This window comes from Cervus canadensis, chromosome 1, assembly GCF_019320065.1.
Source record: "Cervus canadensis isolate Bull #8, Minnesota chromosome 1, ASM1932006v1, whole genome shotgun sequence".
NCBI classification, from domain to species: domain Eukaryota; kingdom Metazoa; phylum Chordata; class Mammalia; order Artiodactyla; family Cervidae; genus Cervus; species Cervus canadensis.
In genome coordinates this window covers 76,985,080-77,011,081 of record NC_057386.1, presented here as the reverse complement: position 1 = coordinate 77,011,081, position 26,002 = coordinate 76,985,080, and the positions used below count along the sequence as shown (strand labels likewise).

At 40.3% G+C, this 26,002-nt stretch overlaps 1 protein-coding gene across 1 annotated transcript; it reads left to right on the top strand.

Moving 5' to 3' along the window:
- Window positions 1–13,128: 13,128 nt before the first annotated feature.
- Window positions 13,129–22,348, top strand: LOC122438908 (vegetative cell wall protein gp1-like). Its single transcript, XM_043464246.1, has 4 exons — window positions 13,129–13,163; window positions 14,706–14,999; window positions 15,272–18,924; window positions 21,945–22,348. Exons 1-3 carry the CDS (start codon window positions 13,129–13,131, stop codon window positions 16,446–16,448), a joined length of 1,506 nt encoding a protein of 501 aa, XP_043320181.1. The 3' UTR covers window positions 16,449–18,924; window positions 21,945–22,348.
- Window positions 22,349–26,002: the final 3,654 nt, after the last annotated feature.

Sequence of the window (26,002 nt, the reverse complement as noted above, 5' to 3'; positions counted from 1 at the left end):
GCATGAGACAAGTGCTCGGGGCTGGTGCACTGGGAAGACCCAGAGGGATCGGGTGGAGAGGGAGGTGGGAGGGGGGATCGGGATGGGGAATACATGTAAATCTATGGCTGATTCATGTCAATGTATGGCAAAAACCACTACAATATTGTAAAGTAATTAGCCTCCAACTAATAAAAATAAATGGAAAAAAAAACCTCAGCATTCAAAAAACTAAGATCATGGCATCTGGTCCCATCACTTCAAGGCAAATAGATGGCAAAACAATGGAAACAGTGATAGACTTTATTTTCTTGGGCTCCAAAATCACTGCGGATGGTGACTGCAGCCATGAAATTAAAAAACGCTTGCTCCTTGGAAGAAAAGCTCTGACCAACCTAGACAGCTCATCAAAAAGCAGAGACATTACTTTGCCAACAGAGGTCCGTCTAGTCAAAGTTATGGTTTTTCCAGTGGTCATGTATGGATGTGAGAGCTGGACTATAAAGAAATCTGAGTGCCAAAGAATTGATGGTTTGGACTGTGGTGTTGGAGAAGACTCTTAAGAGTCCCTTGGATTGCAAGGAGATCAAAGCAGTCAATCCTGAAGGAAATCAGTCCTGAATATTCATTAGAAGGACTGATGCTGAAGCTAACACTCCAATATTTGGCCACCTGATACGAAGAACTGACTCATTGGAAAAGACCCTGATGCTGGGAAAGACTGAAGGCAGGAGAAGGGGACGACAGAGGATGAGATGGTTAGATGCCATCACCGACTCAATGGACCTGAGTTTGAGTAAGCTCCAGGAGTTGTTCATGGACAGGGAGGCCTGGCGTGCTGCAGTCCATGGGGTTGCAAAGAGTCGGACACGACTGAGCAAACGAACTGAATTTTGTACAACTGAGGTTGGTCAAAGGAGAGGTTTAAAAATGATTTTATTAGTTTCCCATCTACAGTGTAGGAGGAGAAGGGAGTGACAAAGGATAAGATGGTGGGATGGCATTAGTGACTCCATGGATATGAGTTTGAGCAAACTCCAGGAGATGGTGAAGGACAAGGAAGCCTGGCATGCTGCAGTTCATGGGGCACAGAGTCAGACATGACTGAGCAACTGAATAATAATGACAACATCTAAAATGTGAAATCCATTCACATGAATTGATTCCTTTTAAATATGTTGGGTAGGGACTTCCCTGGTGGTCCAGTGGCTAAGACTCTGAGCTCCCAGTGCAGGGGGCCCAGGTTTGATCCCTGATCCAGGGGAGCTAGACCCCACATGCTATAACTAAGACCCAGAGCAGCCAAATAAATATATAAAATTAAAAAAATAATAATAATAAATATGTTGGGTAAACTAAATAACATTTATTAATACTAAACCATGGACAAACTTCTTTTTCCAATTTCCCAACAGGCTGTGTCAATTTTTTCTGATTTAGTTGCTTCTTAATGTAATTCCTAATTTGTAAGAAAGCTGTAGCAGCATAGAGGGTCACGGTTATCTTACTTGCTAGTGCAGCAACTATATCTAAACAGCCTAACAGATCAGTAAGAGGAAGGACAATTCCATTTATATGACACTCAAGAAAAGGTCCTATAGGAACAGAAAACAGATCAGTGGGAAGGAGTTGATCTCAAAGGGCACAAGGAACTTTTGGGGGTGATAGCACTGTTCACATCTTGATTGTGGTGGTGACTGCATAATGATACAAATTGAATTTGTCAAAATCATGGAAATGTAAGGATGAATTTCACTACATGTGATTAAACTTCAATAAACTAGATTTTAAAAGGAGAGGACAATGCTACAAATTTAACCTATTAAAGAGACATTATTGTACAGTATTAACATTATCATCATACTAAGAAAAACTGCAGCTTGATAATCTAAACTTATGTACAGTTTAACTCACAACTTCCCCCCAAAAAAACCCTTAACTGTTCTTATTTTATTGCTAAAATTAATCCTTTTAAATTTGGAACTCAATTCCTAAAATAGTTTGGATTCGTATTTCATTGTTCAATTTTTTTACTTATCTACCAAGTCTGATGGAAATTATGTATGTAGTTTATAATGTTAATATGACAGCCTCAATAGTATCAATGTCTATTTTTTCTTTGTTACTAAATCATGCATTCTTATGCATTGTCTTCTCATTCTTATATAACCATATGAAATAAGAATAATTATCCCTGTATTAATGATGACTATTTTAACAGAATTCTTTATGTTTAAGAGCATGTGCAACTTAAGAGCCTGTTGGCCACTGTATTCCCTGAATACAGTAGGTACTCAATAAGAATTTATAGACTGTTGGCCTCACCTCTATGTGACCTTGGACAGTTATTTATCTCTTTAAATTTCAATATCCTCATCCATAAAAAGAGAGTGAAACAATTCTAGGAAGTCAGTGTGTTTAGTTCTTTTAAGCCTTTCTATAAAGTACCTGGCACACTATGAATACTGAATGAATGTGACCTTATTATTATCTTTGATAGCATTAATCAGAATTGTATCATACTGCCAAAGCTTCATATTAACAATAAAGCAGTAACAGAATAGACGATTATACCTAAAACCTAACTGCTCCTCATGCCAAACTGAGATGTTCAGTGTTATCTGTTAAAACAAAAATCAGTACATTTTAAAGGGATAAAAAGTAAACTAATGAATCTTTTAAGGAAAGAAGAATCCCCTTCTGAAAATGGAACTTGAGTGTAAGAAGTTATATAGTTTACAAATATCTGGGCCACATAAGTCAGGGTTGGAAATTATTTGGGCAGCAAGAGGTCATTGTCATGGGACTTACTTTAGGGCAAGGGGAGTCATCTAGATATAAACTAGATCCCAGAAAATGACAAGATAAAAGAAACTGCATTAAATTATTTGAAGAGATTTTAGAGTTCATTTTATAGAAGAAGAAACAGACTGAACAGGCTAATTGGAAAATCAAGTAAGATAACTTGCCAAGCAAAAAAACAATTCTGCACTTCAAGAGTCCCGTACCATGGATAACAGTACCTTAAAATCTGCATTTACTCATGGCCCTGAGTTTTGACACACAGAAAAAGACACAGAAGCACATACAGATAAGAAGTGAACTTAGTTTGTAACATCATCCAAGTTCTGTTTAAGGTATTTTGATGCTTTTCTTGCCAGGCATGTTTCAGTTGGTTTCTTCATCAACCAAAGAACTACAGTGGCCAGGTTTCTGGGTATAATCTAACAAATGTTGGTTTGGTCAATTAATTTTAGGATGATGAAAATCTAGGAGGGAATTATCATCTAAAAATATTCCAAATAATCAAACATTAGAGTTATTTAAAGAACTGATGAGCAAAGAAACAGCAAGACAAAGTCAACCTGACTTGGCTGCCCACAGTTACCACTGGAGCTAAACTTGATACCGCTGCCTAGCTATACTCCTTTAGTATTTTTATCCTCCTAATCTCTATTACCTCTTCACATACGCTTCAATTCCAGGGCAGTAATAAGGAAATAAGCATAACAAGGGAGGACTTGATCACATTAAGCACATCTTAGAATCCAACCTATCTTGAAGATTGCAGATAAGCAACAAAGGTCTGATTTTTTTTTTTTCCCTGCTTCACCAAGAGGTATGCATGGAACCTGAGCCCCCAGAAGTAGAAGGGTGGAACCTTAAGTACTGGACTGCTAGGGAAGTCCCCAAAGGTTTGATCATTACTCAGTAACCCTAAACTTAAATGAATATTCATTTCTATACTTACTCCACAAACTATCTGTAAGAAATACTATAATGGTGGAAATAAATGTTCAGCCACGTATATTCTATGAATAAGGACATTTCCAAATCAAGCAAGAACCAGATAAAAAGAATATGTACTTGGACGTTTGGTTAGGGAAAAAGTAACAATCAAAAGTCACTGGCTTGGGTCTTCCCTGCTGGTCCAGTGGCTAAGACTCCATGCTCCCAAACCAGGGGGCTAGGGTTGGATCCCTGATCAGGGAACAAGATCCCACATACCACAACAGAGATTGAAGATCCTGCCCGTGTGCTGCAACTAAGACCTGGCACAACAAAATTTAAGGAAAAAAGGTCATTGGCTCATCCCATGACCACTGTGCAGATGTTTAGAGTCTCAAGCCTGGTCACTCTAGCTCTTGCACACCCAAAAGGAGATACAAGAAAAGACTTGTTTCGACTGGATTAAGGCAGTCAAGCAACTGCTTTATGGGAAGCTGAAGCTAGTGGTGATCTGAATGTATGGCAGATTCCCAGTCATGAAAAAACCTCAAATCTACTTAGGCTCTATTCAGCAAAGCAAACTGGGAAAATTTTTCCTTTTGAAGGAGAGACCCTAGTACAGATCACTCTAAAGACTCTGGAAACTTCTTCACTTTTGTGATTTAAAAGGAAGCAAAGAACTGCTCTTCACAACAAACTTTTTTTTAATATTCTGGTTCAACAGGATATGAATTCATTAGTGTGAATTTATCCTAGAGGAAAGTCAATAACCAGCCTAGCTTAAGAGTATTTTTTCTCAGCATACTAACACATATATATGGAATTTAGAAAGATGGTAATGATAACCCTATATGCAAAACAGAAAAAGAGACACAGAAGTACAGAACAGACTTTTGAACTCTGTGGGAGAAGGTGAGGGTGGGATGTTTCGAAAGAACAGCATGTATATTATCTATAGTGAAACAGATCACCAGCCCAGGTTGGATGCATGAGACAAGTGCTCGGGCCTGGTGCACTGGGAAGACCCAGAGGAATCAGGTGGAGAGGGAGGTGGGAGGGGGGATCGGGATGGGGAATACATGTAACTCCATGGCTGATTCATGTCAATGTATGACAAAACCCACTGAAATGTTGTGAAGTAATTAGCTTCCAACCAAAAAAAAACCAAAAAAAGAGTATTTTTTCTTCTTCCAAACAATGAAGGGATAATAGTAGTTAACATTTATAGAGCACTTACTCCATGCCAGCATTATTCTAAACCTGCTATATGCATTCATCCAGTAAATCTACACAATCCTACAAAACAAGTATAATTCCCCATTTTACATCTGGGGAAACTGAAGCACCAGGAGATTTTTTTTTTTTTTAAGGAACTTACTCAAGGTCAAACAACAAACAAATAGAGATTAGCAGTCTGGATCCAGAGTCTATGCTCTTTAAGTTTTTCTGCCTCATGATTATACAACTGTTTTTAACATTAAAACTGTGAAAGAATCACATAGAACCTCTCCCACCCAACCCTGGGAGATTTCTCTACCTACTTCCTTATTGGCTCATAACATAGGCTAATCAGAAAGGTTCAAATATACTAAATGGGAATTATATATATCTTACCTATATAAGCATACATTTCTCCCTTTCCCCCCAAAAATGGGGGAAGTGGTACAAGGAGGGAATTAATTATTTAACTCACAAATTCTCTCATATCAAGTCCTGTAGGCCTAAGGGAGAAACTGACAGCATGAGAAGTTCTTTCTCCTTTGCTCTCTTTAGGGGCTGAGCTTTTTTTCTTTTAGAAAGAAGCGTTGGCCTGCAACTCTCTATTAGTAACAAACAAAGCTTTTCAGGCATAAGCTTTCAATCTTAATTAAGATTTGCCCATATGTATTACACCTGGAAGCAAAATATAAACTTTCTTATAGTATTAAATTAAAAGGGCCCTGCAGAAGTAGCTAGGGAGAAAAGTGCACCCAGTCTCTCACTTTGAGGCCTGAACTACTTATGAACAAATGCATGCTTATTTTAACTTGAAGAACTAAGTATCATCTTCTCCACTGCACCTGGAACTCTTATCTCTAGGCAAGAATCTTTGCCACTGTTACAACTGTACTACAAATTCAAAGCTTTACAGATATTGATTTTTTTGTTGTATTTTTCAGTAAAGTTCAAGGAAGAAATGGGAAAAGTTACTTTCCCTTCTATCCTTTATAAAGCTAAAACCATTTATAGAAAACCCTTCAGAAATTTATGCACACTCAGAAGTTGCTAAAAAGAATAAAACTGTATCAGTTCAGTTCAGTTGCTCAGTTGTGTCCGACTCTTTGCAACCCATGGACTGGAGCATGCCAGGCTTCCCTGTCCATCACCAACTCCTGGAGCTGGCTCAAACTCAAGTCCATCGAGTCAGTGATGACATCTAACCTTATCATCCTCTGTCATCCCCTTTTCCTCCTGCCTTCAGTCTTTCCCAGCATCAGGGTCTTTTCTAATGAGTCGGCTCTTTGCATCAGTTGGCCAAAGTACTGGAGCTTCAGGCTGTAATTAACTCCTGAGTTAAAAATGTTAAGTCACTGAAATATTTCTCCACTGTTTTCCCACCACACTTAGAAAAAAATCTAAACTCTAACGTGGTCTTTATAAAGATAACCCAGTGGAAGCCCACCCCACCTCTCTGATCTCATTCATCCCTTAATTTCTCTTTCACTGGCTTGCTGAGCTCCAGCCACACCGGCCCTGCTCCTGTAACACCCCAAGCTTGTTCTGTACCTCCTATTCTCTAGGCTACAAAGCTCTTCCAGATCATGAACAAACTGAATCCTCCTCATCCATCATGCATATTTCATTCACCTCAAATACCACCTCTTCAGAGAGACATTTTCTTCATGGCTCCCCTCCCACCAAAATTATATCACATTTCCATGTAGCTGCCTTATCATTCTCTATTTGAGATCACAATACCCTACTGTGGGCTTTCCTGGTGGCTCAGCTGGTAAAGAATCCGCCTGCAGTGCGGGAGACCTGGGTTCAATCCCTGGGTTGGGAAGATCCCCTGGAGAAGAGAAAGGTTACCCACTCCAGTATTCTGGCCTGGAGAATTCCATGGGCCGCATAGTCCATGGGGTAGCAAAGAGTCGGACACAACTGAGTGACTTTCACTTTACCCTATTTTATTTGTTCATTACGTTTATCATTCTCTAAAATTATCTTGTTAATATGTTTAACGTATGTCTCCTCTAACAGAATATAAAGTTCCATGAAAACAAGTACTACATTTATCTTATTTACTATAATCTCTCATGGAACTAAAATGAATAAATACTATACTATTAAATGTGCAGGCTCATATAAAGACTTTGATATTTTATAACCATTCTAACACATTATATTGCTCTCTTAGGCTTCTTCTGCTGTTTTTACCCATTAGCACCTACTGTGAGAGAATTAAGCAGCAAGAAATACAAATAAACATGTAGACTTTATAATATATAAGCAATTCAGAAAATGAACTAAGGTTTCAGAATTAATAGCATGTCTTTCAAATTGTACACTGATCCTACTTATCAGTAAACAATAGTATTGTAAGTAAATTGCTAATTATGTTTAAAAAGAAACTATCAGATGAAATTTAGCATTTATGAGTAATATACTTTTATGCATATCATGAAATACAGATTAAAATATTGAATATAATTTAGAAGTAAAACAAACTTCATTTTAGTATTTAACATAGCTTATATATCATCTTCTACTTAAAATTTAATTTCATCTCCAAACAAAAAAACCATGTTTAAAAAAATTAAAGTATGACAACTATAACTCATAAAATAGGCAATCTCAATAAACATACAGATATTATTTTTTAAAAAAAGAATAAATGTAAATCCTGGAGTTAAAAAGTATTAACAATTTTAGAGTTGAAAAATATTAAGAACCAAAATTTGGGGAAATTCCCTGTATATCCAGCAGTTAGGACACAAAGTTTTCACTGCCAATCCCTGGTGGGGGAACTAAGATCCCAAAAGCCACTTGGTGCAGGTGGAAAAACACAGGAAGAACCAAAATTTTAAATTCACTAGCAGAGTTCAAGAGTGGATTGGAGATGACAGAAGAAACAACCAATGCACTTGAAACTACATCAATCTGTGTGAAAGTTGCTCAGTGGTGTCCGACTCTTTGCAACGCCATGGACTATAGCCTACCAGGCCCCTCTGTCCATAGGGATTCTCCAGGAAAGAATACTGGAGTGGGTGGCCATGCCCTCCTCCAGGGGATATTCCCAACCCAGGGATCAAACCCAGGCCTCCCGCCTTGCAGGTGGACTCTTTACCATCTGAGCCACCAGGGAAGCCCACCAATTATGAAGAAGAGAAAATAATTTTTAAAAAGTTTAAATTAACAGATCCTCAGAAATATAAGAATACCATGAAGCATGGCAACATACATGTAATGAGAGTCCTAGAAAAAAAGAATAGAAAAAACATGTGAAGAAATTATAGATAAAACTTACCAAATGGTTTAAAAATGTTAACCACTACATTTAAGTTTACTGAATCCAAAGGAGGATTACACAAAGAGATCCACACCCAGACATATCACTGTAAAACTGTTGACTAAGGAAAGAAAATCTTGAAAGCACAAAAAGAAAAACTACTCATCAGAAACAATACAGACCAGAAAGTAGAAGATGACATATTTAAGATGCTAAAAGAAAAAAAAAAAATGCAGCAAAGAATTCTATATCCAGCCAAAGTACTCTTCAAATATAAAGGCAAAATAAAAACAAGCCCAAGAAACAAAGACTGAGATAATTCATTAGTAACAAACTTTCCTTACAAGAAATCCAAAAGGAAGTTCATGAGACTGAAAGGAAATAATGAGCCCATAAATCAATACATAAAAAGAAATAAAGAATACATAAACTGTAAATATGTGATAAATATTTTATTTTTTAATAAATATTTTTAAAACTTTAAATGTTTTCTTCTCTTAACTATCTTTAAAAACATACAATTACATTAAAATATTGTAAAATTGTATTGTTGGGCTCCTAAAACATAAAAATTTCATATGTATGACAATCTTGACAGGACAGGGGAAAAAATAGAGCAAAATTTTTATATTTTGCTATAATTAAATCAGTCAATTCTGAAGCAAACTGATAAATTAAGATACACACTCTAATCCCTAAAGCAACTTAAGAAAATAACTTTTAAAAATCCAGTTAAAAAACTAACAAAGGAATTAAAATGATAGCCTGGAAAATAACTATTAACTCCAGAATAGGCATTAGAGGCCAAAGAAAGAAATAGAAAAGAAATAAGACATATGGAAAATAACTAGCAGAACTGCATAAATCTTACTATCAATGATAACATTAAATGTGAACAGATTATGAATTCTCCAATCAAAAGGCAGAAGGGTCACATTAATTTTTTAAAATAAGCATTTTAACTATATGCTGTCTATAAGATACACTTTAGATTCGAAACAAGTAAGTTAAAAAGAAAAAGATATGTAATGCAAACAGTAAAACATAAGCGAGTTGGAGTAGCCACACTAACACCAGAAAAAATATTACTACAAAATGTATGTATGTGTATTATTATATCCATATATCATATCTAATACCAGTCCCAAAAATATGAAGCAAAAATTGACAGAACTGAAAGGAAAAACAGACACTTCAATAATAATAGATTTTAATATCTCACTCTCAGTAATTAATAGAAAAGCTAGACAGAAAATCACAACAAAGAACCAACTTGACCTGATACCTATGAAATATTCCACCCAACAACAGCAGAATACCTTTCTAGTGCACATAGAACATTCTTCAGAAAAGATTACCTACTAGGTCATTAGGATGTTTCAATAAATGTAAAATGAGAAAAAATACAAAGTATGTTCTCTTACTACAGGGGAGGTTAAACTAGAAATTAACAACAATGAAATTTAGGGAATCCCCAAATAACTGAAAATTAAATAATACATTTCTAAATAACCATGGGTCAAAGAAGAAATCACAAAGGAAATGAGAAAGTATGAATTAAAATTTTAAAAAGCAGAACATATAAAAACATATGGTCGCTAAGAGTGTTTGGAAGAAAATGTGTAGTTTTATACGCCTATATCAGAAAAGAAGATCTCAGATCAATAACCTAAGCTTCTACCTTAAGAAACTAGAAAAAGAAAAGTAAACTAAATATTAAGCAAACAGAAGGGATGAAATTACAAAGATTAAAATGGAAATCAGTGAAGCAGAAAACAGAAGAACTTTTTCTTTGAAAACGAAACTGACAAATCTTTTCCTAAAATGACTAAGTAAAAAAAGAAGAAACATGCTACCAAAATTAGAAATGAAACAAAGACATCACTACCTATGCTTGCAAAATTAAAAGCACATATAGGACTATTACAAAGAGAATGCCAAAAATATTAAATAGCTTAGATGAAATAGACACATCCCTAGAAACACAATTACCAAAACTAGTAACACAAAACTTAGCAAAAAAAGTCTGAATAGGTCCAGTGAAGAAACTGAATTAGTAGTTTAAGAATTTTCCAAAAAGGAAAACCTAGGCCCAGGATATTTCATTGATGAATTCTATGAATATATTTAAGGAGGTAATACCACCAATCCTTCACAAACTCAAAGGAAACAGAAGAGGGAACAATTCTCAATTTATTCTGGGATTAAAACATTACAAAATCCAAAGAGTCACAAGAAAACTTCAGACCAGTGTCTTCCATAAGAACAGACACAAAAACATTCAAAACATTAGCAAACTAATAGTAAGCAGCAAACAGTAAGAATTATATACCATGATCAAGTGGGATTTACCCCAGAAATACAAGGCTGGTTTAATTGTTAAAAATCAGTTAATATAGAACTCTATATTAATGGAATAAAGGACAGAAACCACATGATCATCTCAGACATTAACGTGACCAACCGTTCTGTTTTGTCTGGGACTAAGAGTTTCCCAAGAAGCAGGAGTTCCAGTACTAAAACCAGGATCAGCCTGAGCAACTATAACAGTTTTTCATGTTAAGAGACAGAAAATGCATTTGATAAACTTCAGTAAAATTTGATAAAAAAAAAAACTCTGAATAAAATAGAATTTAAAAGGAACCCTCTACCAAATAAAGAAACCTGCTACACAACGTTTTGTCACAGTTAGCAACAGTGTGCTGTATTCTTAAAAAATTAAAGGATCCCCTGGTGGCTCAGTGTTCAAGAATCCATCTGCCAATGCAGAAGACACCCTGGGGTCCAGGAACACCAGATCCCTGGTCCAGGAAGATCCCACATGCTGCGGATCAACTAAGTCCACGGGCCACAACTACTGAGCCTGTGCTCTAAAGCCGAGGAACCAAAACCACTGAAGCCCATGCTTCCTACAGCTTGTGCCTCGGCAACAAGAGAGGCCACGGCAGTGGGAAGTCAGAGCACTGTAACGAGACAGTAGGCCCCACTTGCTTCAACTGGAGAAAAGTCCAAGCAAGAACAAAAATCCAGCATAGCCAAAAATAAATAAATAAATTAAATGTCTTTAAGTCAAGAGGGTAGATCTCATGTTAAGTGTTCTTACAATAATTTTTTTTTAATTTAAGTAAAAGATTTGTACACTGAAGATTCTAAAACATCACTAAGAAAAATTAAAGATCAATAAATAAAAAGAAAATTTCATGTTCCTGTATTTAAAAAAATATTATAATAATTTATATTATAAGGCAGCAATTCATCCCAACCTGATCTACAGATTCAATGCATTCCCCATAAAAGTTCCAAAACATTTTTTTGCAGACAATGACAAGTCAATTTTTTTTTAACTTTACATGTAACCCAGAATAGCCACAATTTTAAAAAATAACAAAATTTAAGGATTTACACTACTTGGTTTCATAAATTACCATAAAGCACAGCAATGGAGACGGGGCGGTACTAGCACAGGACAGACATACTAATGAAACAGAACTGCAAGTCCGGAATTAAATCTTTACATTTACAAGCAATGGGGAAATGATGATCTTTTCAATGAATGGTGTTAAGACAACCCGTTATGTAAGTGCTAAGTCGCTTCAGTCATGTCCAACTCTTTGTGACCCTATGGGCCATTGCCCGCCAGCTTCCTCTGGTCCATGCGATTCTCCAGGCAAGAATACTGGAGTGGGTTGCCATTTCCTCCTTCAGGGGATCTTCCCATATACAGCAGGTGAATTTAGGCCCTTATTTTGCACCATACTCAAAAATTAACTCAAAATATATCATAAATCTAAGAGCAAAATCTATAAAATATCTAGAAGAAAACAAAAAAGAAATCCTTAAGCTCTTGGATGAGGTAGAATTCTTGAAACAACAAAAGTATGATCTATAAAAGAAAAATCGGGAAATTAAGCTCCACCAAAATTAAAACTTTGGTGCTTCAAAAGACTCCAATTAAAAGAGAGAGAGAGAAAAGCCACAGACTGGGAGAAAATATTTGTAAAATCATGTATCTAAGAAAGGACTTGCATCCAGAATGCATTATAAAAACTCTTTCACGTCAGTAATAATTCAACAACGGGCAAAAGATCTGAATGGCTTTTTCCACCTAAATGTATATATGAATACCATATGAAAAAATGCTTAACACTTTGCATCTTTAGGAAAACTGCTATTTAAAATCACAAAGAGTTAAACATTTCATAGTACAATGACTGTAACAAAAAGGACAATAACAAGTGTTGGCAAAGGTATGAACAAATTGTAACTCTTATACACTGCTGATAGGAATATAAAATGTGGCCACTTTCAAAAACAGTTTGGCAGTTTCTCAAAAAGTTAGATGACCCAGAAATTCTATTCCTAGGCATTTATCCAAAAGAATGAAACCATATGTCCACACTAAAGACTTAAACTTTCAAGCTTCATTATTTGCAACAGTCAAAAACTGGAAACAATCCAAATGCCCATCAACTGGTCAACAGATAAACAAAACATGGTATATCCATACATCAAAATACTATGCAGCAATAAAAAGGAACAAAATATTGATGCATGTTACAATATGGATGAATCCTCAAAACATTAATGTTAAGAAGCCAGATGATAAAGATTACATATTCTATGTTTCCATTTACATGAAATATCCAGAAAAGAAAAATCTATAGAAACAAAATACAGACCAGTAGTTGACTGGGGCCAAGAGTGAGAATAAGGATTAACTGCAAAAAGACTAGAATTTTTATAAGTGATAAAATTTCTAAAATTGGCTTGTGGTGATAATTTAACAACTCAATATATTTACTAACAAATTATTAAATTTTGCATCCAGAATTAATTTGGGGTATTAAATAACTCAAAAAACTAATTTTTTTAAAAAAACTGTATATACCCAGGAGAAATGAAAACATATCCACACAAAAACTTGTACAAAAATGTGCATAGCAGCATTGCTTGTAAGAGCTAAAAGGTAGAAACTCTAATGTTTATCAACTAATCAATGGATAAATAGTATGTGGTATATCCATCCATACCATGGAATATTACTCAGCAATAAAAATGAAATGAAATAATGACACATGCTACAACATAAATGAACTCTCAAAACATTATACTAAGTCAAACAAAGCAGTTATGAAAGATCACACATTGTAAGATTCCATTTATATAATCTGTCCAGAATAGAGACAGAAGGTAATTAGTACTTGCCTAAGGCTGAGGGTTTTGGAGGAAAATGGAGAGTAACAGTTGATGGGTATGAGGTTCCTTTTTGGGGATAATGAAAATGTTTTAAAACTGATTATGGTGATAGTTTCACAACTCTATGAATATATTAAAAACCACTGAACTGTACACTTTAAATTGGTGAATTGAATGGTAGGTTAATTATATCTCAATAAAGCTGTTATTATCATCAAGGACAATAAACCTTGGTGTACAATCTGTGAGCAGGTAAAGCCATCAACACTGATAAGGACCTACCACAGCCACAGTTCCAATCTATCTACTTAGGATAGAAAAATCTCAAAGTTACAAATTCTTTCCAACCTACTGTGATTATTTTGTAAATGAGTATATTTACAAAATATACATTTCATTTACTGAAATGAAGTAATCATTTATCAAAGCAATTAGTTCAGTCACTAAGTTTAAAAAAATACTGACATTAACTTGTCCAATTTCAAATGCCCAAGATATATGAATTTTCTATTTCATGTTTTTAGAAGCTATCTCAGTAATATTCATATAAACTCACTTTGTAAACTATTACATCATATTTAGACCTTATTCCTAAACCCCTTTAAATGCAATCAGCTTCCAGACTTATATAATGTCATTCTACCTTCTGAAGAAAAGAAGAAATTCTGAAACTCAAATATCCAATCCTATCTTTGTAAAGAAGACATTCTTCTGTGCATTCTGGCACTATTCTGTGACCACAGCACTAGACAAAGTGCATAATTTATCTCACGATACAGACTCACAGTTAAAAAGAAAGGCAAGTCTGATTACTAAACACCAGATTACTGTTCTATCATCACCGGATTAAAATTTAAACCACACAGTTGAAATAAATGTTGCTAAACACAAGATAGGGGGTGAAATTCACAGTTGTACAATCAAGTGTTCGCCTCTTCTTTCATGAAGTACTATGAACTTAAAGGCTATTCTGCAGAAAAAGAGCCCAGGATGCTGGCACATGAGAAACATTAGTAACGATTCGATCTAGATTACTCTTGGGGTAATGGAATATTTTCTCTGTCCTCTACTGACATGCAATAAAAATGCCCCAGTAGAGTAGAGAGGGGACTCGGCTGCCCAGCTCGGAAAGCTGCTCAGGCAGTCAGTTCCAGCCCTACCCAAGCCTTCCCCGTCCTCCTGCCGCGTCCCCCCCACCCTCCAACATCCAAGAACACGGTCCCTGAGGGCCAGCTTCACGAAGAGAGGCTCCATAAGGCGGTCACTGGACGCGCGTGTTACCGAGCCCGTTTTTGTTTTGTTTAAAAACCAGATTCCTGTCAGAGCCCAGCCTCCCCACTCCCGCGGGAACAGGGGGGAAGTGGCAGCGGGGGGCCGGGGTGGAGAGAGAGAATAAAAGAATGACCGAGTACAACCTGCCGTGCCAGCTAGCCGCAGAGGGCAGGAAAGGTAAAAGGCGGCTAGGAGGCCCGACGGCGGAGGAAACTGCTCCCCAGCCGTCCACGCCACCCCACGCGGCCGCAGCCTCCCGGGTCCCGCCCCGGGCTCGCCGCCCTGCCCCGGCGCCGGCCGCCGCCTCCCGCCTTAGCCGGCCCTCCCAGGACGCGTTTCCTCTAGGGCCGGACCCCCGCCCTGGCCTCCTCGCGGGATAAGGCGGGTCAGTTCAGTCCGCTTCTCGGCAGAGGTGACTCGCGCGGCGATGTAAACACAGCCAGACCAGCTGCGCGCGGCCCATCCCCCGCGCCGGGGTCTGTAACCTCTTCCCTCAGCCCTGCTCCGCGCCCCGCGCTCCTCGCGGGCGGGCGCGCCGCGCGCCTTCCCCTTTCTCTAAGTCCAGCTCCCCGACCGTTGCCCGGGGCACTCAGCCCCCTTTCCCAGCTCCCGGCCGGTGTCACCGCCACAGCCTCCGGAAAACCCTCCGCAAACCCCGGAGCAAACAACACAGGCGCCGGGCGGGGGCGCGGAGGGAGGCGGTGGCACCCGGGACGGCAAGCCTTTCTCGCCGCACCCTCCGCGCTCCCTCCCTCCCACCAGCCTCGGCGGCCCGCGCTCTTACCTGCTCTCCGCGTCGCCCGGGAAGACCGCCGCGTCGCTTTCCCTCCCGGCAGGGCCGCGGACTAGCCGCCGCCGCCGCCGCGGCGTCCGGAGGGAGCCGGGGCCTCCCCGGCTGCCCGAGCCGCTCCACTGGGAGAGGAGGAGACAAAACAGCGGCGCGCCGCCCCGCGCAGAGCCCCCCCGCCCGCGCCGCCCCACCGACCCCCCAACCGCCGAGGCGACGGCGGCGACACTGAGCGCGGCGCGGGGAGCAATGGTGGCCCCCGCCTTCCACCCCCCGCCTCGGCTCCTCCCCCTCGGCCTCCTGCCGCCGCCACCAGGACACTCGAGTCCGCCTCCCCCACCCCGCCCGCTCCGAGCGCTCCTCCCCTCCCCACGCGGCGGCGGCGGGCGGGGGGTGGGGGGAGCGGCGGCACCGCCAGTCACCGCCGCGCCTGTCAAACCCCGGCCGGCTATTTATACCGCGCGGGGCCCCGCCGCCCTGGGCCCGCACCAGCCCGCCCAACGTTCTTCCGTGGCCGTCTCGAGTCTCGCCCGCCCTGTAGCCCCCCAACTTCTCCCAAGCCCGCCTTCTCAGGTAAAGACTCTCGCCACTCGTCCCGCTTCCTGCTCGGCGCCTTCGCCAGCCTGTTCCCGACTCCGACCCCGGCCCGGGACTGCTCCCAAACGCGGGCCGGCGCGTGGGGGGCAGCGGGGCCGCGCGTGCACCTGCAGCGGCCGCCGGCCCGGACCGCACTCACACGCCCTTGCCCCCTCTCTGAGGGCCCCCGCGGGCCCGGGCGGTCACCCCATCCCCAAAGCTCTGGACTCCCGCCTTTCTCCTGCAGGGACGGCCCTGCCCTCTGGCAGCCTGACAGTCACTGAGGGCTGGAGGTTGTGGAAACTCCTAGCCCGGGTCTCCAGCATCTCCACTCCGAAGCCTGGACTAAGTGGAAGGCCGGGGCGCGGGCTGGCCGGAGCGCGCCGCCGGCCCCGCCCCCGGTGCCTCCCCGGCCGGTGACGCTCGTGGAGCCACGCCCCTCCCTGCCCGCGCCCCTCCGCGCGGCCCGCTCCTCCTCCTCCTCCTCCCGCTAGCCTGCAAACGCCCGGCCTTGTACACCGCGGACCCCGCCCCGTTCCCAGAAATTACCACCCGCCCAACGGCCGGGCCGCGCGACGGTTGGTGCCCGCGTTTGCTGACGGGCGGGCGGCGGGGTCAGCGCGCAGCTGCGGAGCGCGGCGGGCCGTCCCCTGGCTCTGGCCCCGGGGAGCTGCGGATGCCCGCACCGAGCCATTGTCGCTCCTCGCTCGGTCGGCGACGGACGGAGAAGTCACTGAAGTCCGAGGATTGTCGGTGCGGGAATGCAGGAGAGTGTTGGTGCGGGAGTATTTGGGAGCCTGCGAATTCGAAAGAAAAGGAAAACCTAGCTGTAGCGGAGAGCTTCTGGTTTCCCCCCTTTCACACAAAGAGGAATCTCTGAGCAGGGCACTCACGCGCCTCCAAGTACACAAAAGCCCATGACACGGTGCCCAGGGTTGCCCGGCGTTTGTAGCGCCTCGTTAATGATCTTTCTTACGCACAGTTATGCATATAAACGCCTCAATCTATTCCCCCACCAACACGCTTGGCAGCCGCCGCGTTTTCTTGTATTTATTCAACAAAGAACCGAGACTGTCCCAGTGCGCGTGGGGACCGATTCTGGTCCCCTCCCGGGCTCCTGCAGCCGCACTCCGATGGACCCGGCACAGTGTTCAGCAGGTTCGTTTCCCAGTTCCAGTCACTCTGTTTGAGGCTCCACCGTCAGTCCTGAGCGAAGGAAAAAACCTGAGGATTATAAGAAATAGCTGTTCTTGAAAGTAACGTGGGAACCGTGGAAATAACGCTACAGTAAGGCTCAAACTTCAAAGAATCACAGGAGGCCCTCTGATAGAAGTCTCTGAAGAGCGAGGAATTTAATGATCTTCTCTTTCTTTTTTAAAGCTAATAATGCCTGTATATTTACTGGGATGCCAGGAGGGTTTGCGAGGGGATTCTTTCCTATCCGAAAAAGCAACTGTGGATACTTTTTTCTTAAGAGATTTTTGCTTTAAACATAGGGGAAATCTGGATAGCAAACAGGGTCAAAGAGATCCTCTGAGCTCTGATGAAGTTTTATAGATTGCTGAGTTTTAAAACATAGCGACTCTTGCCACTTTTCTAAATTAAAGAATTTGTAAAGCCTTATAACATTCAAGGGCTTCCCTTGTGGCTCAGCTGGTAAAGAATCTGCCTGCAATGCGGGAGACCTGGATTCGATCCCTGGGTTGGGAAGATCACCTGGAGGAGGCTACCCACTCCAGTATTCCGGCCTGGAGAATTCCATAGACTGTCTAGTCCATGCTGTCGCAAAGAGTCCGACACAACTGAACGACTTTCCCTTTAACATTCAAATCTTTCATACATATTAAACAGGATACATTAAACAGCATCCTTTCTAGGGCAGTATTTCTAATGCCCTATTTCCTGTAAAATAGCCTATCACTTAAGGGAACTGTAAAGAATTGGCCTGCAATGCAGGAGACTCAGTTTCATTCCTTGGGTTGGTAAGACCCCCTGGAGTAGGAAATGGCACCCCACTCCAGTATTCTTGCCTGGGAAATCCCATGGACAGAGGAGCCTGGTGGACTACAATCCATGAGGTCACAAAGAGTTGGATACGACTTAAGCGCCTGAGCATAAGTTCACTATTGTCCATTTTTTATATTTGTAAGGAATTAGTATTCAGTACTACTGTATCTCCATGACCATAACATGGCATATTAAGGAGTGTGCAACAAAGCCCTGATTTCTAAGTTAGGAACAGATTTGGTCTGTATATATAGAGACCAAATATTAATAAGATTATATGTATACTAGGTAGAATAATTTTGTACTTTTCTTTTTCTTTTTTTAGATACTTTTCTGTTTCCCTTTTGTTTTCACTAAGAAAATCTCTTTTTAAGACCACTTTAGACTATTCAGCTTGCCTTCAATATGATAGGCAAAATAAGAAAAGAGATTATCATCACTTTTATATCAGAATGTTAAATGGGAGAAGGACTCCTTAGCACCTGCTTTAAGGGTGGAAGTGGTAATCAGCATGAGGAATGAAGGAGAAGATTAAATTCTCCAAATGGTAGCCTGTAAATGATTTGTCACTCCCAAATTGAAAATTCTCATTTTGGGGCAAATACTTGAGCACTATGAGTTATAGTTGATTAAATAAGGCCCCATTCCCTTTCAAAGTGAAGAATCCAAGAGAACAAAGGAATGCCATGCTGCCTTTTCTAACCAGTATTCTACTGGTCATACAGACCACTCCTAACTCAACGTGGGATGCCACTACACAAGGACATAACACCAGAAGATGAACATCACTAGGGCCATGTTGGAAGCCAGGTATCACAAGGCCCTGACACAGTAGTGAATTCTGAGTGACTGACATAGGTTTTAAACTTGTTGGATTCCCTCATTGCAGGTGGGCAAATCACAGGTTACCAACAATTATGTAAACTTTATAAGAACAGTCAGAAAAATCTCTTCTTTTGTCTCTTTAAAGAGTAAGGGGTTCTGGGCAACTGTCCAGTTATACTATGGTGTTGGTGAGTTACTGTATCCATCCCTCCCACCAGCCCTTTCTGGGCGTCTCCAAAGATAATTATTCATAACTCTCCCATATTCTGTGTCTGCAAGGGAACCCAATCCCCAAACTCATGTTTTGTTTTAGATACCATCTTGCTTTTTATAAGTCAGAATCTCTTAAACATTTTCTGTTAATCAAGTTATAATAGGCCTGCCTGAGAGAATGATGAAAACCAAAATAATTTTGGAGGAACATGTTAAGTTTCCATAATTCAATGAAATAGTTCTTAAGAATGAAATTTGTGCCATCAAATGCAACCAGATAAGCAGAAAGTGTGAAGTTTTTAATATAGAATGGACACCAAATCCTCTTGAGTTACATGTGTAGTTTTACCATATAATGTTTTCTTGTAAAATAAGTACTTAAAATTGTTTCATAACTTGAGTTCTTGATATACCTACAAATCAGTCTTCTCTTTAAAACAGTGCTTTAGTTGGAAGCATTGTATTTATTCTAACCACATATAAATTACTTTCAAAAAAATAAAAATAAATTACTTTCAAGGAATATATTATTAGTTTTTAAAAATATTTGAAGTATTTAGCATGGATTACACTTTATTCTGGTTAGGATTTCTAATATTTTCGATGGTAAAACCAACTTTTGTAAGCAGATTTTGCCTCCTTATCTTTATTATTAAATTAAATAATTCCATGGAATTCTCCAGGCAAGAATACTGGAGTGGATTGCCATTTCCTTCTCCAGGGATCTTCCCAACCCAGCAATTGAACCCAGGTCTCCTGCATTACAGGCAGTTTCTTTACCGTCTGAGCCACTAGGGAAGCCCATAAAATTAAAAGTTCAAGTGAAATGTATATGAAGATATTTTATTAGTGATTTAGGATTATATTTAATCTTTAAAGTTTCTGATTTAGCACTTCCCAGGTGGTGCTACTGGTAAAGAACCTGCGTGCCAATGTAGGAGACACAAGAGACATGGGTTCAATTCCTGAGTCAGGAAGATCTTGTGGAGTTGGAAATGGCAACCCACTCCAGTATTTTTGCCTGGAGAATCCTGGAGACAGAAGAGTCTGGTGGGCTACAGTCCATAGGGTTGCAAAGAGTCAGACACGACTGAAGCAAAGCAAGCAAGCAAAGTTTCTGAATGAAATTGATTTCTTAATAAAATTCAGGATAAATGCTATAATAGTAAACTAAAACACAAAGATAAATGTCTTCCGTGGAGAAAGATCTGAAGTAAATTGCCATATCTTCAGGCTGACTAGTTTTCAAGGACACTTAGCTGTTTCTTTCATGCTACTAAGATAAAATGAGTTAGTAGAAATTTTTCTTTCCATTCATTTCCTGGATCACCCTGAAGATTAGAAAAGCATACCAAAAGCCATGTTTTTCCCATTATTTATTTACTTTCTTCTCTGGTGGTTTTTCTTACTGGTCAGCTAATCAGAATGGGTAGCATCATATTTGTAGTAAATAACAGCAATGATAATAATACATTATTATTATTATACATGATATATTATTTTTAGATTAGATAGATATAATAATAACAATAATATTGGCTCCTATTAGTATACATACAACTGGATACTTTGTGTTCATTAATCTTATGAATTCTGTATAATTATCCCATACTACAGTTCATGTTGAAGGTATGAGATTAAGCCACTTGTTCAAAGTTACATAGTAGAGGGACTTTTCTAGTGGCCCAGTGTTTAAGACTCCATGCTTCCATTGCAGGGAATGCAACTAAGATCCTGCATGCTACATAGCGAAAACATAAAAAAAAAAAAAATTTATAACCTTATGCAGTGGATAGTGCAGTTGGAGATTTACTCCTCCAGAGCCTGTGTTCTCAACCACTAACACTGAATACACCTAAAATGCAACTTTGTTTCAACTGTTCTTGTCCAGACATCAAGGATGAAAAGCATTGCCCTCTGCTTCAGCCTTGACAGCAGCCTCCTGTCCTATTCCGCCCAAGTCCGCAGGGCAGGGCCCCCACCTTGCAGCCCTGCTCCTCTGTTTGGCACCCCTGTTCTGCCTAACGCAGCAGGCACTGCTGCGGACGGTTGCATGTTTCTGGCTGTGTTCCCTATCTGCCTCTCCAGACACTCCCTTTTCCTCTGGTTGCCAACATCTTCTCTGTATCTGGCCTGTGGCTCCTGCGTCCTGTTCTTCCTGTCTGTCTCATTGTGTCTGAGTAGACTTTCCATTATCTGCCGACGACACTGACTGCTAAACAAAAAGAAAGGGGAGTTTAAGGCCAGGAGAAGAATCCAATCATATGGAGGGTAAAAGGTCACAGGAGAACCATAATTGAAATGTGAACGCCAGACAGGAAAGAATGGAATAAATGGGAAGGGGAGAGTTCTAAAATACTGTGAATGTATATGAAAGACTGATACTCTCATAATGTAAAGGAGAGAGGGAAACAAAAATAGTTCTATGGTTCAAATTAATATTCAGCTGTCTATGAATTAGTATAGTAATTGATAATATCTGTGCTTACATGTGGTCAGAATCCTGTGTGTGTGCTCAGTTGTGTTTGACTCTTGGACTGGCACTCTTGGACTCTTGACTCTTGGACTGGCACCCTGCCAGGCTCCTCTGTCCATGGAATTTTCCAGGCAAGAATACTGGAGTGGGTTGCCATTTCCTACTCCAGGGGATCTTCCCAACCCTGGGACCAAACCTGTGTCTCCTGCATCAGCAGGCAGATTCTTTACCACTGAGCCACCTGGGAAGCCCTGGTCAGAGTCCTAAATACCAACAAAATGCTTTTGAAATTTAGATTAGTGTAGATCTAGTAATAGTGTATATCAAATGTGTATTTTCTTTTAAGCTTTTTTTAATCCTCATAACACAATTAGGAAGGTATTATCATTTTGCAGATTATGAAACTGAGGCAACTGAAGGTGTAGAACAATTTTTCCAAGACCAGCAGCAAGTGAGTAGTGGGGCCAGGCAGGAAAACTAAGCAGATTGGCTCCAGATTCCCTGCTGTCAACACTGCTCAGCTTCCTCCTGCTCTTCCTCCGCATTATCTCCAAGACTGAAGGCGACGGCTCAGGTCGGCTTCTCCCCATCCTGTGCTCTCCCTGTGATTTAAAGTAGGTGAAGGAGCCCAGTTCACAATTCAACAAACCTAAAAGTGGCTTACATTCTACTAGAGAATTCCAGAGTCCACTTACAATGTCTGCATTGTTATTTGGTTGCCTGAATGGAGAAAGAAAATTAAAATATACTCTATTTTTTAATTAACTACTTGATATGCCAATAAAATAATTTTCCTACATTCATTGGCTACATACTCTCTTGTTTCTTCATATGATGATTTTGCAATATTAGTTTCATGGAAAGAACAGAAAGATCATTTTTTTCCTCTAGCTTAGAATATTAAAATTTGGTTTTTATTACTGATACTTTAGAAATGCTTCTGTTAGCCCTATAACTTATTATTGATAATATATACATTTTAGGAAAGTTTTCAATTTGCAGGAATTTCTATCACATTTCTTTCATATAGAAGTAAGATTTTAGTTTATTCCAGTTTTCATACACTGTGACTAATCTTAGATATTCTTTGACTTTGAAAACTGATATGTATAGGATGGATAAATAAGGTCTTACTGTATAGCACAAGAAACTATATTCAATATCCTGTATCATAATGGAAAAGAATATGGAAAATAATATATGTGTGTACAAGTTAGTCACTTTGCTGTACAGCAGAAATTAGTTCAACATTTTAAATCAAATATACTAAAAAAAAAATCAAATCAAATATACTTAAGTAAAAAATTTTTTAAATGCCTCTTAGACAAAAAAAATTAGTTGCTATTTGATGTTCAGTGAGTAGTGATGATGAATCATGTTATCTCTATGGATGTCACTTTTTAATGTCAAACCAGTCATGTACTTACATATTTTGCCAATTTATTCCTAGAGTCATTCCTGTCAACTCTGGTATAATCCAAAACTTCCTCATTACTTATTTTCAAATTTATCTTTTCCTTTGAATGTTTACTTTGATATGTTTTGAAATTATGATCTCGAATTTCTATTTTTGATGTAACCAACATCTTTATCACTTTTGTCTCATAGTCCTTTAATTTTTGTCTGAATAAATATATTTATCTAAAATTGACAAATTCAATAATTTTCAAATTTAAATTTTAAAATAAGAAGGTACTCTTCATAGCTATTCAAATCAGGAATCTAGTTCTTATTTATTCTCTTGAAATATTCCAAAATGCCTTTCAAATTACAGTTAAAATGTACATTCAAGCTTTATGAATCTTTTGAATAAATATTTTACCACTCATTTGTATATGAGTTTGTCTTCTGAATCTTCATAGTACATATTTTTAGAATCCTCATCTTATCATTGTACCTATGTTGCAAGGCTTGAACAGTTTGACAGTGGAGAAACTGTCCTATTATATGGAGATCCTGAAGTGAAATAAGTTGGCATGTGTGTTTAAATGCTCCATCTAAGGATTAGTGATGGTTCATATGACATGTGAACCTGAAAAAAGAACATGTAACTGTAGCAAAATACTGAAGGAGTCCGCAGCTTCAGATAAGGTGTGGAGGCAGATTTCCAGTGCTCTCCCAAGAGAAAAAATAGCCAGAAATGGCTAGTGCAGACTACAGGAATGAGTGAGTAGAGAAAGAAGACAGATCTGAACCAACTGTGGTTGAAAAGTCTTACTTTAACAAATTTTACAAAACACTCGTCCACGTGAGCATGTTGGTGAGACTCATTCTGGGTTCTCCTTAGCAGTCAGTTAAGAAACACTGAACTTAAAGTTTATTAACCTTAGGCCCAGCTGTCTACCTGCCCCAAAGTTCTCCAAATGTGCTGGTTCCCTTATAATACTCTCCTTTCAGCTTAGGCTACATCAAGTTGGTTTCCATTTATTTATTTATTTATTTATTTATTTATTTATTTTGGTTTCCATTTTTTGCAAACCAAAATATTTCCTACAAGACTCTCTTTTTCCCAGATTACTGCATTAAACCTGTAACTAGTATGCTTAATACTATCCTCAATTCCAATTGTTTTTATACATCCCTGCCAGATAAATCTCCCCTATAGCATAGTCCTGATGATGTCGTTGCTCAGAACCTCTGAGTACAAACTCCTCAACTTGGCATTGAGGGTGGTGAGATTCAGAACACACTGTCCCAAAATATGGCACCTTGGCATACTGAATATTTTAAACTGAAGGAGTTTGATTAAATAGGAGAAGCAAGGTCACTCTGACTCCTCTTCCCCAACCCCTTCTTTCCTGAAACAAACCCTAAAACTCTCCTGTAAAACGTGACCTCTCTGTCCCCAGGAAGGGAGCATCCTTATCTTCAAAGACAAAGGGACACCAAGAGGAATGATAACCAGAGGCCTTGGTAACTTTCCCCTGGTTTCTTACAGTTACCTCCCATTCCTTAACTGAACATACTCCTCAACTATCCACTCTTCATCCAAAAGTGAAAGTATTAGTCACTCAGTCGTGTCCAGTTCTTTGTGACCTTGTGGATTGCAGCCTGCCAGGCTCCTTTGTCCATGGGATTTCCCAGGCAAGAATACTGGAGTGGGTAACTCTTCCCTTCTCTGGGGGATCTTCCCAACCCAGGGATCAAACGCAAGCCCCCTGCATTGCAGGTAGTTTTTTTTACTGTCTGAGCAACCAGGGAAGCCTACTCTTCATCCAACACAGCCTAAAATCACACTGGTCTGTTTCTTTGGGTCTTCATTTCTGTATGAAAACGCTCATGTCCTGTAAAATTTATATTAAATAAGTGTGTATGCTTTTCCCCTGTCAATCTCGCTTTGTCGGTTTACTTCTCAGACCCAGCCAGGTACCCTAAGAGGGTAGAGGAAAACTTCCCTCCTCTACAGCGGCCTCTGTGTAAGGACCTATGGCTTCTCTCCAGGCCAGCTTCCCACCACCTCCCTTGATGGAGGCGTGGCCCGGGCAGCCCAGGCCGCAGGGATCACACCCTGAACGTTCCCACCCCTCTGCCTTCACTCAGGATCCTCCTCTACACTTCACTTCTCTGCTGCGCTGGCTGTCAGAGCTACAGATCCTTCAAGGGCTGCCTCAAACGTCCTCTCAATTTATGAAGTTTTTCATGAGTTCACAACAAATCTCTATTCCCCAAGGTAAATACGAGTTTTGCCCCACTTTGACTCACTGTAGCTTTTGTCCGTTCTTAACTCCTCAATGACGCAGTATTTGTCCTTAGTTTATTGTCACTGTATACAGCAGTCTTACATCTTGTGTGCATGGTCAGTCGCTTCATTCTTGTCCGATTCTTTGTGACGCTATGAACTGCAGCCCACCAGGCTCCTTTGTCCATGAAATTCTCCAGGCAAGAACACTGGAGTGGGTTGCCATACCCTCCTCCAGGGGATCTTCCGGACCTAGAGATTGAGCTTGGGTCTCCTGCATTGCAGGCGGATTCTTTATTGCTGAGCCACTGGGGAAGCCCACCTTACATCTTACTCAGGAGTTAGGCTCCAAAGTCAGTGAGCAAGGACCAAAAAAGTTATAGTGCAAAAAATCTCTCAAAATTTCCTAAGAAGGTGACAATTCAGAGATTAATAACTGTTCTCCTGAGATCAACAGCACTCTCTTTCAGCATAATCAGAAGACATCCACGGCTGCACCGAAGCCGAGATGAGTTGCCCTGAAAGGAAGAATCCTGCTAAATGCACTGTGAGTGTTAGTTGCTCAGTCGTGTCCGACTCTTTGCGACCCCGTGAACTGTAGCTCGCCAGGCTTCTCTGTCCATGGGATTCTCCAGGCAAGAATACTGGAAGGGGTAGCCATTCTCTTCTTGGGGTATCTTCTGACCCAGGGATGGAACCTGGGGCTGCTACACTGCAGACAGATTCTTTACTGTTGAGCCGCCAGGGATCACCTTTGGCTTGGCGACACGTCCA

Excerpts from the sequence above, each read along its gene's own strand:
- LOC122438908 (XM_043464246.1), top strand. The coding sequence starts at position 13,129 with ATGTGCATAGCAGCATTGCTTGTAAGAGCTAAAAG. Across the intron at positions 13,164-14,705 it reads TTGCTTGTAAGAGCTAAAAG|ATTCCTGTCAGAGCCCAGCC; the intron begins GTAGAAACTCTA and ends TTTAAAAACCAG. Across the intron at positions 15,000-15,271 it reads AGCCGGCCCTCCCAGGACGC|CTCCCGGCCGGTGTCACCGC; the intron begins GTTTCCTCTAGG and ends CCCCTTTCCCAG.